The following is a 16,086-nucleotide window of genomic DNA, read 5'->3' on the forward strand; positions in this document are numbered from 1 at the left end:
AATCTACGCTGCGCGGATCGTAGGCCGCGCCTGGATCTCGCCCTTGGGCTCCGTCTGCCCGCTACGCGAACCCGCGCCGGACGATCTCGCCCTGCCTCTCAAGGAGGCGTAGTGTCCTCTGGAACGTCCTACCGGATTCAGTCAGAGTACGTACTGTCATCTCTCGTCAGTTTTGATGTATTGTATACCCTCCGATCCCCCTGATGTTTATTCGTTTTAAGAGTAGGAGGTAATGTACTCTTGTTAGCCGTCAGTACTCAGTCTTAGCAGCGTCTTATTAGGCGGGTTACAGAATTGTCATTCGTTGGCTTTTCTAGTTTTGACAACACTTCGCTCTTCATTGAGATATCTCCCATTCTCTCTTCTTTCTTATTATTTTCTCACCAACTCTTCTCCCCTGTATGTGTAACACAGCACAGTAACATATTCGCTGCTTTGTCATTAAGCATTTGGGCTCGTTTGGTTTTGCGAATTTAAATAAAATATACACGCAAACAAACATATTGCCTTTCCAGTCGAGCACGACCCTACTATCAGGTATGCGAGTCGTTCGCTGTTGTCTCTTAGTGTGAGTGTAGGTACTTCAAGGTGTATACAACAATCAAGAAGGTGAAGGGAAGAGGGGGGGGGAGGGGAGGAGGGGGGAGGAGGGGGGAGGAGGGGGGAGGAGGGGGGGGGGAGGTGGACAACCCCGGATATATGTATGTTTCTAGCAGTTCACATAATAATTATTGAAGAGTCCGTCTCATGCTCATCAACAGACCTTATAATGAGTTCTTTGCTAGACTTTGTTTGAGAACTGCAAATTCCAAAGGTCAGGCTGTAGAGTGTAGAACCCGGACAATCCGATGTGGTCTTCTCATCACCAGTATCGGTGCACCAGTGTCACAAGCTTACAGTCCTCCCACTACATGTACGGATGAATTTCCTTTGAGAGAATTACATTTACTTGTGTCGTGCTTCTCAAGCCAAACCGCCTCACCTCCACCCACGATGTGACCGCTTCATCGTTGGGTACCAATGAAGAACATGTACATGTACAGGAAAGAGCACGAACACAACCACAAGAAGGGTGAACGCACCTACAATGTACATTGTACATGTAGATTACAAACTAACTTCTGCCTGAAGGCTGCAAAACCATGCACTCAGCCTGTGGCTCCGGCTTATAATATTCCAGATTACCATTTTTCCGGCTTTCAATCACACGTTACCCGGCAATGCATCATTAAATGTGATGCATTCGAAATTTCGGTGTTCACGTACTTACAACTGCCACGAGGATGTGAAAAGTGCACGGTGATGCACATGCACCTGCCAAAAGCACGTGGAGACTAGCTTAAAAACTTGGCATGCAGCTGAAGTTAGTTGGCTGAAGTTCAAGATCCTCTGCCTCATTTCAATACTGACTTAGGTCTGGCTTGCAGCTACATGTTCGCCTTACAGTGATCAAGGTTCTACGAAATTTGATACTTTAATCCCGAGATACAGAGATGATAGCCAATTAAACTTTCATAATGTCGGACTACATTGTACCACTACCAGTGCTGCATGTACATGTACGTGGGTACGTGGGCTATTCGAGAGAGACCATTGCGGCAATGTGTGTATGATTGTGATAACTAACTAACACCGTGTTGGACCTGTCACTCTAGGTAAAATAATATGGGCGTGCACTCAGACCTTTCGAGTACCAAGGATGGTCACATACTTGCACTTGATCCAGCTTTCAAAGCTGAACACTACCGCGTGGGATGTGGTAGGCGCGTGGCAAGCGTGAGCTTTGTCCGCCGTAGAACGTCGCCACAATCATGAGTTTTGCGTAGTATGTAATTTATTATGCGCGTCTGACAGCTCGGAACAGTACCAAGAGACAAAAATAGATTCCATTGGCAGAGGGATTGAAGAAGTCTCTACTTTGCACTGAAGATTTACAGTGGAACATTCCTTTCAGGGGGAGATTATCACGATGACACTGTAGAACAGTCATTGCACTATGGTGCTACCAACCACTTGCAACCAGGTCTGGTGAGTGACAGCTTCTTGAAACTATTTCCCTTCACGATCATCACCTGCACTTACATGACATTGTACATTGTACAGAAGTTGAGAAGAAGTAGCGACGACCCGGCCATTATGGAATCCAATACACCACACCACCACATTGCGCTCTTGGCCGATCCAAACTCTGCACTCACATCATCATCACCACAGCGAGGACAATTCCGGTATATACATGTAGATTGATATTGACAATGACCATCCAGACAGCTGTTTCGCTCCTCCTGAGCTCATCAGTGGAGGCGTAATTATTATGATGTTGAATGAAATTGTACATGCACATGTACGTCAGTTCAAAGTCACACAGACCGTGTACAGCTCGAAAGCGCACGTAACCCGGTTTACCCGGAGAAACTGATATTTTAAAAGGTTTTTGTGAAACTCTCCGTATCACGGCGGCTAGTGCTGCCATGTCGCTGAGATAGCCAGCTCGATCCAGTGTGTTCATATCACTGCTCTGTACGTGGGAATGCATGCAGGTACAGCGGCTCTTTCAGCTCGTGGAGATCGAGAGCGTCATTACAAAGCCAAGCTGGATCCGGAGTGGAGGGAACTACATGTACATACATTGTAGACCTCAACATCTAATTAAGGCAACCAGGTGCTGTTACAGATTGCCAGCATCAACTCTTCTTTCCTTTTTGCTGGCTATTGCAGTGACAGTAGTGATAAGAAGTGATCGCGATCCTGTTTCTATTCTGGTGGTGGGCACTCAGCTCTTGACTTCTCTTCTGACCTATCAATTACGGGGTCAGGTATAATCGGACACGAAGAACACCAATGACAAGCACCATGGTCCATACTACTGTGTGGGAAGGCCGGACCTTGTACATGTACTGATGTAGTGTTGTGAGTAGTGAGGCAAGAGAGTGGAAAGAGTCTTGAAAAGTAAGAGATCGTCTGTGCCACACTCAAGATAGTGCCTGATCCAGAAATGGTGAGAGCACAATCACAGGTGGCACATCAAACTCATAATAACGTGTGTCAGAAAGCGTCCAGTTCCACTTGGGACGTGGCCTTTAGTTTTGGGCATTGTCAACATTGTCAACATTGGAGAGCCACCATAATTATGGTACAAACATAATATTATGGACCAGGGAGCTGGATGCTGGGTGTACTGAAACATGCTGATCCCCCGGGAAGGCCAGGACAGCGACTGCCCAGTGACTGATAGTGATACGCTAGGAGTGCCACTAGTACTAGTACTTAGTAGCATGTAATAATCCAGGTCGGGTCTACCTGAAGTGGCGCACAAAGTGCTTACTTGATAGTATACATGTACATAGAACAGTGCATGTTGTAAGTTAGAGTGTCAGCAGCGATAATGCCCATTTCTAAGGACAACACACAATGAACTACAGTGTAACGTTACATGCACATGCACATGTAGAACTTACCCTGATTAAGATGTTTAAAAAATACTTGTTGGAATGAAAAAATGCATACAAAAATTATTCATAATCGTTGGTTACCAGTGAACCTACGTACATGTACATGTATACATGTACATGTACATGGAATGGTGAGTACAGGAGAACAAACTAATACATGTATCATGCGCTCCAACAATGCTACACTGTCATGATTTCAGGTTACAAAACCTACAACATCAGCAAGGGTCCAAGAGTAACTGCATTGTCGCAATCGTGTGAGAACAGTGTAAAAGAAAAGTAAAAGAATCTACATTGTACATGTACACACGTACAAGTACAAGTACATGTAGGTGTAAAGTGTAGTCAGATGTACAGTGATGACAATTCGACTTATGCATTTAGAAAGAAATGTCCAATCTCTCAATTTTTTACCTTTGCATGTACATGTACATGTAGGTTCTTTTCACTCTCAACTTTTCTTTTACACTGTTCTCACACCATTGCGACAATGCAATCACTCTTGCACCCTTGGTGATATTGTAGTTTTGTAACCTTTAAAAAATCATGACGCTACAGCATTGTTTTAGCACAGACAATGTATCACACATGTGAAATGCATAATTATTGATTTGTTCTCCTGTAATCACCATTCGATCGATACAGTAATAATTAGTTTACGGATAACCATCGAAGAAAAACGTTCATGAATCATTTGTGTTACATATTTTGTTTCATCCATGGTTGTATCATGGCATTATGTCGGCATGAATTGTTCTATTTATCCTCAGTGTTAAAACTTACTTGTACATGTACAGGATTGTACCTTCTCATTGTACATGATTGTACACTTGCAAGCGAAGTTGCAACTAGCATGAAATGCTTGTAGTGGTACAGCGGGTCCTTCATGGACGGAGCTAGAAGTCGTGCGAATGACACCATTCTACATCATTACATGCATTGTACAGGTACCTGTTCATGTACATGTACATGTATGCTTTGTATGCAGTTGTTTACGTGGAATTTCTTGGAGTTTCCCCACGTATTGTACTGGAATAATATTCCATTTTACTTGTCATGGTACATGTATGTCTATTTTTCACGTCTACATCTACATCTACATGACTTCATCTTGCCCGTAAAAGAGGCGTTTGAGTTTACACGAAAAAAGAGAGAGGCCGTTACCCCGGAAAAAATTGTATGCAGCGGGAAAATCTACTACTACTAGTACTAGTATAGATTAATTATGATTGTACAATGTATAACTAGTGCAGTGCTTACCATGTCACTCCATACATGTACAATGCATCTGAAATGATGAGGCAATCGAAACCAACTCCATAAATAATAGTTGTTGCGACTGTGTAGCGGTAGCTAGCACGGCTAGTACATTTCAAGGCTGTGAATTGCCACGTGTGTGCATGCGTGCGTGCTGCATTAGGAGTAGTATATGACGGCGAATTTGTGCAGAAAATGGACGATTAAAGTGACCGGCCTACGGTATGATTGTGGCCTTGAAGACTGGCATCATCCATGCGTTCACCATGACAAAGACCAGGGGCTGAAGTATACATGTACAGTCATACAGTCATGTACATGTATGTCAGTCGTATCCGGTCGGCCCGGGGTTAGTATGGTTATCACGGCCACACGTGCAACTGTTAGGGGCGAATCGTCTATCACTGTCAGCAAAGTCCGGAATCAGCCACCAGAAGAAAGAATGACAACGTTCTTTGATGCACACTTTTACAGTTTGCACTTTACAGTTCTCGCGCCTGCCTTAGTCCGCTACAATCCAAAACCCAGTAACAAGTGATGATACTGACTCCACTGGGCGATACATGTGCGTTTCCTGCGGCCCAGGAGAGTCTTGGAGCAATGAACATGGAAAGTAGGGAGTCGCCCCCAAACTTTGCCTCCGCTTGCAATAGACGTTGGGTACCACAATCGGATGTGACGAAATTTTGGCTGTTGAACGTCACTGCTTCGTTGATGTTCCATTACGGCTCGCTGCTTCATTTTCAGCTCACCATTATGATTCCCGAAGGCCATGAGCCGTGCAAAACGTAGCTACACGTAGGCTAGGTCTTCACAAGCCAGTAAACCTATGGAGAATATCCATCTATTCAGTATTAAGTACATGTAGTACATGGGTGTGTGGCCTAGTAGGGCCCATGCTGCAGTTTACGCCGTCTACAGTACAGTCCGCAAGCGTTGCTTTGTAAGTTTGTACACGTGTATTCTTCACTCTGTGGATAGAGTCATTTTGCCGGCGCATTTAATTGTGCAGATGATGTTGGGTGCGAAGTTGTTGGTTGTTAGGCCGATCCGTAAATCCCAGCAGTGAGCGTGACGAAAGTGCTTCCAGCACCTGAGCTGTATATGTACTACTAGTACTATCTCAACACACACACGCCTTACCCGCTGGGAGTGAGAAACGGACAGGCTATGAACTACACAAAATGTTCTAACTCTCTTCCCTCCTCCCTGATTCGCTCCGTGACCTTTTGATATCGTGTACACTTTGCCTTGCCCGTGTTTCTGTAGTCTTTTTGTTTCTGTGGAGTGCCCGGGTTGCAATGAAGCAGATACCCTATTGTCGGCAAAGCAGTCCCCGTGCCTTTTCCCCACTCCTGTCATTCCATACTAGTGATATGTCCTATCGCTGCTGCCTCCTGCTTTGTGCCCTGCAATGGTTTGTGTTAATTTGTGGAAAAGCAAAAAAAATAACAATATCTTAATTATTACACTTGGTGATCGCCTATTTGTCCTGTTAATCCTTCGTAACAGCTGGGTAGCAGTTGATCATGCCATTGGGCACACACTAACACGTTTCTGGGATGGCTTCAACGTAAGTTCAGCAGCATGGTGTCGTTGTGCAAGTGGCTGAAGAGGAAGGTGTCGTACCCTGACACCGACAAGGCCAAGGTCCTGCCCCAGAAACATACCTTCTCGCTTGTATTTGTAACTCTCGTGCATCCCCAAACCATCATAATTTAGGCACGCATGACGCCACTATGAAGCCCAAAACGTCCAACGAACACATGAACCTAATAACATCACCTCTCCCGGAGACAATACCTCTTAAAGATGTGTGAATTAACTAGGGCAGTTCAAACACCTTATTATGTTGTTCACCTTGCTTACTGCCACATTAGAAAGCCTCCAGACTATACAGAGCTCAAGTGGGAAAGGAAGGAGAGAAAGAGTGGCAGAACCAACTAATTTCTGCACCTAACGCTTATTACTACAAGTAGGGTCCCCGCTAGGCAGGATCAAACAGGCAAGCTTTCAAGATCACCCATGGCAATTCGTCATGCTCTATTCACAGGTCGATGCCGACAGTTAGACTAACTCACCCAGCTAGCCAGCGTCAATAGACTGAGTAGGACATCTTCACAAGTCGGTCACTGAAACTCACCTCCAGGAATGTGTCTGACCATTCAGCAGTGTGGCGGGTGCACACACCTAAACGTGTGCTGCGGCTGCGCTCACTGAAATCCCAGGTAACCAGTAGGGCCGAAACTGAGGTACAATGGCCAGCATGACCCTGAACTGAATGCGGCAAGCTCCAGTCAGGTTGCTGGTTTACAAAGTAAGTTTATGATAGGTATGATTTGTGACAGACAGCCGTTAACTTGCCATCTCAGCCCCGACCCTTTGCTTGGCTATCCTGCAGGTAATCTCAACTTTCGTAGGAATCTTCAAGGATGGGACCCCGTTTAGACGATTTTGCAAGCATTGCAAAATAGATGCTCGGAGGTGTTCTGGAGCAGGTTGTGAAAACAGTCAGAACCAATTTTTTTACTTTCCCTGTCAAGATCCCCATAGTATTATACGACTAGCTAGCTGGTAACAAAGTCAGACCAGGGCTTGACGTACGCGGGTTCTTGAACGCGATTACTTTTAGCGTTAGCCCTGAAGTTCTGATTGCAAGCAAGGGATCGCGTGTAATAATTATTTCAATGTGCAGAGGTCGCCCAGCTATCGAAATACAGTGGGTATGATTGCTGAAACCCATTTCCAGGTTATTGGGAATTCTACCGCCGAAGAAAGCGAAGAATCCGAAGAACTTGCGACATTTGGCAATAGCAGGGCAGCTCGGCTTTAGTCATTGGACGTCGCTGCCCCTACAGGCACACCAATTGTCTATTGTCTTTCTTGTGTCTCGACACCTTCTACAAGAACAATTGCCAACTTGTACCTTGATCCCCAGCTGAGTAAGTAGATTGCCTAGTATGAAGTGACAAGCTGAATTATTCTAGCCCATCCGGCTAGGCATCTGTATGTACTATGCAGATACGACCAGTGCTGCTGCCACTGTCGCTCATAGTACTATGCTGGCTGTACGGAATTCCGATGACGATTCAGCCCAGTGCTTCAGTTTTAAAACGAATCTCTAGTGTAGCATGGCTTTGAAAGAGGGCGGGTGAGAAGAGAGAGAGTGAGAGGGGGGGGGGGGGAGGTGAGTAGATCTACCTTTCTATCTCGGCCATGGGCTGGGAACTGACAAATCCACTAGGTTGCCAGACCATCAGGCTGCTATTAAGCATGGTGCTAGGGTGATGGATCGTCCGATACTTGCTGTAGATCATCCAGCGATAGCTCAGGGACCAGGCGAGCAGGAGAAGCGGCTTGGTCATCATGGGCAGAGTATGGTCTGACGGTCATGTCCCTGAGCCAGCATCAAAATACACGTCAAGCCTCACATAATAAAGTACAGTACATTATAGTTCTACTAGAAGAAGGCATGGCAGCATCAGCTTCACTCCAGTAGATCTACTACTTTTGGCACTAGCCGGGCAGCAGTGAACCGGGTATAAGTAATCTGGTGCTGAATGTTTCGTCAGGACTTAGCGTAGTTGAACCCTCTTAGATCATGTACAATGCGCTTTAGAGAAATCTTAATTCGCAATCTATAAGGGCGCATAATATTTCACAGCAATTCTTGTGAGATGCTTTCCAAAGAATAGGCGCTGACGATCCCGTGAGGAGCGTGCGAGGTGTGGCCTTGTACGAATTTCAGCTTAATCCTTTACTAGCTTGAAGAAGTATGATAGATGCCTGCACCAGCTTTTCCCCTCAGCGTTGCTCGGGCACCTTATAATAAGACGCCAGAATTCATACAGCGGAGCTCAGTTGAATCCTGCGCGTCTTTGGCTACAGGTCACGTACTAATATTCTCCAGCGCCTTCATTGTTGGACGCTCGGTCCTTGTTCGTTGCAACGGAATCGAATCCATCATCCAACCAGTCTAAGCAACCTGAAGTTCGTGAGCATATCGGCAGGGCCACTACTACTAGTTTATCGTTCTCCTGCTGTCATGTAAAAGGTCACATTCAGCACTCAATATCACAGCTAGTCATTAATAGTGGATAACTACTTACTAGTAGATTTGGTAATGGAGAGGAGTGTTGATCAAAGCCTGCACTCGCTGCATGCAGTGGACACGGAACACTTCTGCGCCTAGCCTTTCCACTACATATCCAGCCTGCTGCTACTACTACTACTAGTACTAGTGCTATCGAGACGGCTTCAAAATCGGGGTCAAGGGTTCAACCGCTGACAACCTCAGACGAGGAGGCCGGCGTCTAACGCACTATAGATAGTACAGTTTCCATCGCTGCTTCAGAACTCGTGCTCTCGCGATCGTGCTGCTGCTTGGGATGCTGGCGCACCGCGACTTCTGCATGCCCGATGACTTTCTCTCAAACGGCTTGATCTCCATGCCTACATACATGCAGACAGTAGGAGCGGTGCCACATTGACAGATACCCACTGCTGGAAAGCCGCGATCACCATCGGTAGATCGGAAGTGTCAGCTTGTTTCACCTACGACCACCCAAACGTAAACCCCACTATCTGGCCTGGACTCTGCATATTTCCTCAAACTGCACCTTCGTTAGAATCCAGTCTATTGCGCGGGCAGGTCGTGGAAAGGTGCTCGAACCTAAATCTCTCCATTGAAGACCTATTACAGTATTAGTATTAGTAGTACTAGTAGTACTAGCATCACTCTATCCACAGAACATTGAAGGACGTGAGCTGAAACTTGTGGCAAGACGAGACAAGTCTAACTCCTTGCATAGGTACTACTTTCCTAAGTAATTAGTTAGAATAGCTTCTCCGATGTGGGGGACCCTGCTTGTAGCTTCTCCTAGATAGCGATTCCCCTGACAACTGGCTTCTTGCACCCGTTTATAATGCCAGCAGAAAGCTGCTAATATTAGTTGACTCCAATAATTATAGTATTGCTAGCCATCAGACGTTGCGCGAGTTCTCAGAGCAGTGTCTACTGCCAGTCGTAAATCTCGGCTCCTGGCCCAGGGTGGAGGGGGTGAGATGCCGGTAAGTAAAAACAATATTACCAAGATGTGATGCCTGTTCGGAAGAGTTCAAAGGACAAATTCAGTCTTGAACTGTGCTGCTAGCGGAATCGTGATTAGCGCCTCGGATCGGATGTAATCCCGAATCTATACAAATTTGTGTTCGTTTCACTCTGTACACCCAGTTGGCCCTGGTCTTGAGCTACGGAATTGCACTCCACATTTATGCCTATCTCAATGCAATCAAAGCGCAGCCGAAACAACGCAGGCGTTACCTGTAATACTTTGAAAACACGTATCCGTTAGTTTGAGGAGTGAGTTGCAAAGTAAAACATCTTTGAAGGAAGACTTGCCTGTGACAACGATGTACTTTCCGTACGATGCTGATACTAACAACCATTATAGCACACTACAAAATATTGATCAGGTGAGATTTGCTCAAGTCGCAACCTATGCGCATCATGCAGCTCCCAGTGCCTTTGTGAATTGCCAGGAGTTCAACTCAGTCCTTGTATCCACTCCAGGTACCAGAATGGAGCCGAAAACCGAAGACTTGATGTTCCTGCGCAAGAGAATGGTACTACCTGAGCAGTCAACGAAAATCCTCAAGGACTGGCTGAGGGACCATTTAGACGTAAGTTTCGTCTGACAAGCTCCGAGCTTGTGTGATACCTTGTTTCAAGAACCGTAACCGTTGTTTTCTTCTTTTTCACTTCATTCTGGTCGTGGTTAATGCTTCCTGCTGGTTTGCTGTGAGCTACATGGATGTGTCAGCTCTCTAGCCCTACCTTTGTAGAAAATATCTCACTTGAAATTGCCTGGGGTTACTTGCAACATGCCTGGCCATTGGGGGCAAGACAGGAATGAGCAATTCCCTTCCCTTCTGTGTCAGCAGTATGAAACAGTTCATGTACTGGGCTAGAATAGAGGGTACTTCCTCTCCATTGTGCTGCCCAAGAATGAAGCCACAGCAGTTCAATTTGTCTTGATGGCTCTAATCAGTAGTTGTTTGCACTTCCAATAAGGACTATGTGCAGTCATGCCCTGGCCTCTAGTGTAAAATGTACTTGTAGCCGATCCCTGATCTTGCCAAGATGCAGGCATACCCTGGCTCTAAGATGCAGTCATGGCCTGGCCACTAACTACAAGTCTAAGATGTAGTAGTGAGCTATCTATAGAAATAATTGACATTGCATTGTGGGGGTCAATGCCAAGTTGGTGAATGAAGCCAGCAGCCATTGCCTATTTGGTGACAATATCCCCCAACACTCAGCCCCAGCTCACTCTACATTTGTGTACACTAGAGGTCCACAATGTATTGGAATAGAAGTATAGGTCTTGTGGGATGGGCATTCTTATTGAAAATTGTGCTGGCACGTGGCAGAAGGCAGCAGTAGCAGGAATGTACTGCGGATACAATATGTTTAAAAATACTACTGGCACAACTAGAACTCCTCACGACACCATCCCAGGCTCCTTCTCAGCATAATTGTAATGCAGCAGATGCAGTGGCATCACATGGGTCTGAAAGCATCATGGCATCATAGCATCATGGCATCATGGGTCTGACCTTGAAGGTGGAAGCCATCTACATGCTCCATGACAACTTTCTCCAACAGTGTTCAGTTGGAGAATCTGTGCCTTTCGCATGCAAGAAAACATATGATAGAAGTGGGTAGTGTTTGTCCATGGATGATAGCAATATGCCCCTTTGCAGCTGCATCATTGTACACATGAACAGAGTGTGGTACAAGCATGCAAGAGTTCAATGAACGAAAGGGAGCTTTAGAAAGTGAGGAAACCAGGCTTAGTTGACTTGCCTTGCTTCACTGCACTCTTAGGCCTGTTGTCACAGTGGTGACTGGGATGGCTGTTGTTACTGCTGTGACTGTGGTGAGTGTGGTGACTGTGGTGAGTGTGGGCCTGAGATCCATCAGTCGTGCAGTTAGCAGTGGTGCCTTAATAGGCCATCCTCACCATGCCGATGTTGCCGGCTGAACCTGAAAAGCACTTCGCTGCTCAGCTAGTGAGGCAACTCGGGGGGGATGCTAGCATGCATGCTTGTATGTGACCTTGCCGTGCTGAAGGGCAATGACCTGCGCCTGTCACCATATCTCCCGAGTAACAAAGAGGATCATCAACTCTCCACCTACATTCCCTGGCAGTGCACTAGGCAAGCTGTGTGGCGTGTAGCATAACGTTATCAGTCACACAAATATTGTCTCATCATACTTTGAAGTCCCCTCAAGCAGGTAACCCATAGCTTTAACAAATTGCCACCCATCACTCAATCTGCAAATAGGGCGTGAAAGCTGCAAGGAGGATTACCTAGACGGATGGCGACCAAACTGACTTTTCCTTCGCAAATGCACCGCCGAGTGCATCAAAGCCGGTTGTCCACTTTCAACCGCTATTCTTCGGGTCAAGCGTTAGTGTCTGCTTTTGTTGCCTCCATGCACCTTTATCAAATCACTGGGAAACATCCGCCACCCCCACAGAATAGATCATAATTACTATTTCAGTGGCACTTCCTATGCATGAAACTAAGCACAATTAAGTACCGTTAAGTTTTCACAAGAAGCAGGATGATTCCTACTTCCAAGATGAAGTTGAATCAAAAAACCGTAACGCGAATCATTCTCTTACCTCTTGTCCCTGTATTCAGCACCCTTTCCCAACGAAAGCAGAGAAACAACGGCTACGGGAGATGGCCCTCGTGTCAAAGAAGCAGCTGAAATACTGGTAAGGCGAACCGACAGTGAATCTTGCCTGCTTCTGCATAAGGCACGTTCACATGTGCATCTACCAGTATGCGATTGTGCCTTCTTATGTGCAGTACAGCTGGAAACAGCTATCTGACCAGAGGTTGACTACTGTATATGCAGTACATGTATACATCATGTGTTCAGTGAAACCTTTACTGCAGACGTGCGAGTGAGCAGGGCTGTATTTTCCCCGAGTGTAGAATCCCTCTGAGCACAGAATACACAACAACTGCATGTACATAACAGTTCTACCTGTTTGGAAACAGTTGCTGCTTAACGGCTGTGTCCTGAACGTCAGTGCAGTGCAGTTTTTCTCAGTGGTAATAGGTGCACTTCCTTGGAATGCAAGTACCTACAGTAAGACTATACCACTCTTTTCCCTAGGCACCTTGTGAAACAATACAAATGCACTGTGTTACGAATTTCAGTTTCAAACGTCTTCAGCAGTGCACATCCCCGCCGCCACCACCACCACCACCACCACCACCACCACCACCACCACCACCACCACCACCACCACCACCACCACCACCACCACCACCACGCTAACAGTAAATTGTCCATCAGATGGCTGACTGCACCACCCTAAAGTATCAAGTGGACATGGCGTAAGCCTACTTTGCAGAAAATTAATCAAACCCCATTCTCCTTTTTCTTCTTGTCAGGTTTACGAATGCTCGCCGACGGATTGTTCCTAGAATGAAACGGGAGTCCAGAGAACTTTCTCCTCGGGCATCCTCAGCCCCGGACATGAATGTAACATCTAGCTCATCTGATGATGCATTCGCTGATGACTATCACGAGGAGACTGTTCACACCATGTCTGCAGCCTCCAGTAGGAATCTGTCAGTGGACTCAGCCCACACATCGTCGTCTTCGGGACACAGGCACCCGTCTACGCAGGCAACAGGCATGCACGCTACGTCGAGCCTAAGCCTAAGGCGTGGTAGCACCAGCGTCCCAGACCTGTCCAGTAGCTGCAGCTCTCAGCTCACCGCCCTGCTTGCTCAGCGCACGCCAAGCGGACGGCCGTTGTATGACCAGAGACCGGCAATACCTGGTAAGACTGAGCCAGGGGACGTCTTCCCAACATTACTCCGAAAGCACTTTTCACCCGTTGGATAGTAGTACAGGGAATAACTTTGCTGTAGACTGCCTTTCTCATGTGCTGTGTGTGTGTGCTATGGCATGGCAGTTGGTTAGCTGAGATCGGCTGTGTGCGTTCTCCAGAGACCTTTCTAGAGCAACTTGATGCCTGATTTAATTTTATGTTAACTGGCATTTGTGAGATACAGAGTATTATTGTAAAACAGCAATGTTCAACTCACAAGGTGAACAGTTCAAGTAGCACATACATGTACTTCGTACCACTGGCTGAGAGCCTGGAATTGGTACCCATTCTTGTCTTTGACTTTCTGATATGTGTCATGTTTGCCTCATTACAGCATCTCAACCTGCCCTTGCACAGCGAGTACCATCACTGGCTGCCGGTGCATCCGATGACAGTGTGCGCACTGTCACACCATTGCTACCCGCGCCTGCTCGTGTCGATACCGGCTTTACGTCACCAAGCGCTGGCAGCAGCACTCCACTCGGCGGTGTGCTGGCAGTGACTAGCGTTTCCACAGCCATTAGGCACCCAGTTCCGGTCACGTCAATACCTTCGCACCCAACCATTCTTCTAGTTCCCAGCGGTGCCTCTCCACTCGGCAGCGTTCCAGTCTCCATGCCGTATCCGGCCACCAGCCCCTATGAGTCTACCCTGTTGCAAGCGCAGACTTCAGGTCACACATCAGCAGGAGCACCAGCAGCACCGGCAGCAGCAGCAGCAGCACCGCAGATGTTTCACCTTGCGCCCGGCCACCCAATTCAGCAGGCAGTGCCAATGACGCCAGGGGCACCATTGGCCATGTCACCATCCTGGCAGCAAGTCATTGTGCAGCCGCATGGTGGAATACAGGCTGGTCCGGTTCAACAAACCCCGCATTTGCAAGCTTTCCACCTAGGCACAGAGCCAAGGTATCAACCATCTGTTGCTAACCCTCAGCAGCTATTCATCATACCGCAGCATCCACAACAAGCTAGCCCGACATTCCAGTATGCTAAACCGTCATAGCACAAAGCCTGCGAGACACGGCCACTTGGCCATCCGCCGTCTCCATCCTCCTAGAAATCCGCCGTCAGACAACAGGAACTTAACAAGATATCCTTCTCCTCCTGCTTGACTCACAAGGAACTAGTGATCCACACAAAAAACACATTTTAGGAAACATTCAGTACATACAGGCGACTATGGGCTCTGTGATTACATAGAACCAGCTGAGTTAACATACCACTAAAGCTTTATTTAAAGCCTTTGAGATATGTAATGTCGACTCAGCTGGTTCTCTTGAATGCGATTCTCAACTCTCACTATTGTGCCCTTGCCGCCTTTTTACAAAAACAAAAAATACTTGGTGTTGTATGTTCGTGTCTAGATTTGCTCAATATTTGTCAAACTCTCCTTCATTTCATTATGGTCAAGGTTATTTTATTGTGTTAGCCCAGAATATCTTTTTGATACACCAACAATATTTCCCTCGCGTTGATCCTTGACTACCACCTACAGTGGTTCGACATATTTTGTGTGTGTTTCTTGTGCAATGTCTATGGGTCTCGTCCGTCACCATGTAGAGTGTGATGCTGCTGCCTTGGTCTTCTATATGCTTTGGATTGATCGCATGTCGAGAGGGGCTAGGCGAGAAGTAAGTTAGTTTCCTTGGTGTTGCTGCAGGGACCCAGGCACTATTTGGTAAACTGGACTTCGTGTTATTTTTCCGTAGTAGAAACCTCAGCTTTCTTAGTCGGATCAAAAATGCCAACGACCAGTCCAATTTTAGAGGATCATCAAACCACCACGTTGCAGCTGCTTCTAGCACGCGCTGCTGAAAAACAAACAAGACCATGCAGTGATCTCCAACCTCCTCGTGACTGCCCCTACTGAGCCCTGAAACCCTCCGGGCCCTCACTAGTCGTTTCCTGTGTCATTGTCTCCGTGCGTATGATCCTCTTTCATTGTTCTCTTCGAATTGGAAAGAAAGGAATAGTTTCTTCTTTGTACAAGTCGTGTCACTGAGCAGTGGAAAATTCGAATCGTTGCTCAATCTGGCACGCGGAAATATGCAATCGCAGAGCAGACTCGAATGAGTTTACAGGTTCACACACAGCAATTAAAGAGATATGAACTTGGTCATATTCATACCACTATCTAGCTATACCAACATCCATCCCTGTTATATTGGGAATTGTGACGTATTTGTATTATCACATGCATTAAAATTGAGGAAGGTGAACGATCTCTTTTTTTAATTTTAATCCTTGGCTCTCCTTCCGAGTTTAACGTTATTCGTTTCTGTTCCGAACGTCCTTTTTTCGTCTTTCGCATCGTTCGTGGGTCCAAACCCTCCAGTTCCTCGTTGACCCTGCCTGGTGCACTATGCCCAAGGAGCTTTAACCTCTCGCATCTTGGGATCGGCTGAACCTGACCAAGTGTTACCCGACGAATGACATAGCTGACCTTGGTGA

General features: G+C 46.6%; 1 protein-coding gene across 3 annotated transcripts in view; it reads left to right on the forward strand.

Annotated features, from left to right (window-relative positions):
• The window catches only part of LOC135804498 (iroquois-class homeodomain protein IRX-3-like), a 17,151-nt gene extending 1,964 nt beyond the window's left edge, over positions 1–15,187 (forward strand). Inside the window, exons 1-5 of one of the 3 annotated variants that reach the window (XM_065318382.1) lie at positions 8,889–9,520; positions 10,282–10,391; positions 12,423–12,499; positions 13,188–13,582; positions 13,968–15,187. In XM_065318382.1, the coding sequence (XP_065174454.1) occupies positions 10,290–10,391; positions 12,423–12,499; positions 13,188–13,582; positions 13,968–14,638 (1,245 nt within the window). In that variant the 5' untranslated portion in view covers positions 8,889–9,520; positions 10,282–10,289 and the 3' untranslated portion in view covers positions 14,639–15,187. Of the gene's footprint in view, positions 1–8,888; positions 9,780–10,281; positions 10,392–12,422; positions 12,500–13,187; positions 13,583–13,967 lie in introns of those variants that run through there. The other 2 variants (XM_065318381.1, XM_065318380.1) reach the window with 2 other exon arrangements.
• Positions 15,188–16,086: the final 899 nt, after the last annotated feature.

This window comes from Sycon ciliatum, chromosome 1 (genome assembly GCF_964019385.1).
Source record: "Sycon ciliatum chromosome 1, ocSycCili1.1, whole genome shotgun sequence".
In the NCBI taxonomy this organism is placed as follows: Eukaryota; Metazoa; Porifera; class Calcarea; order Leucosolenida; family Sycettidae; genus Sycon; species Sycon ciliatum.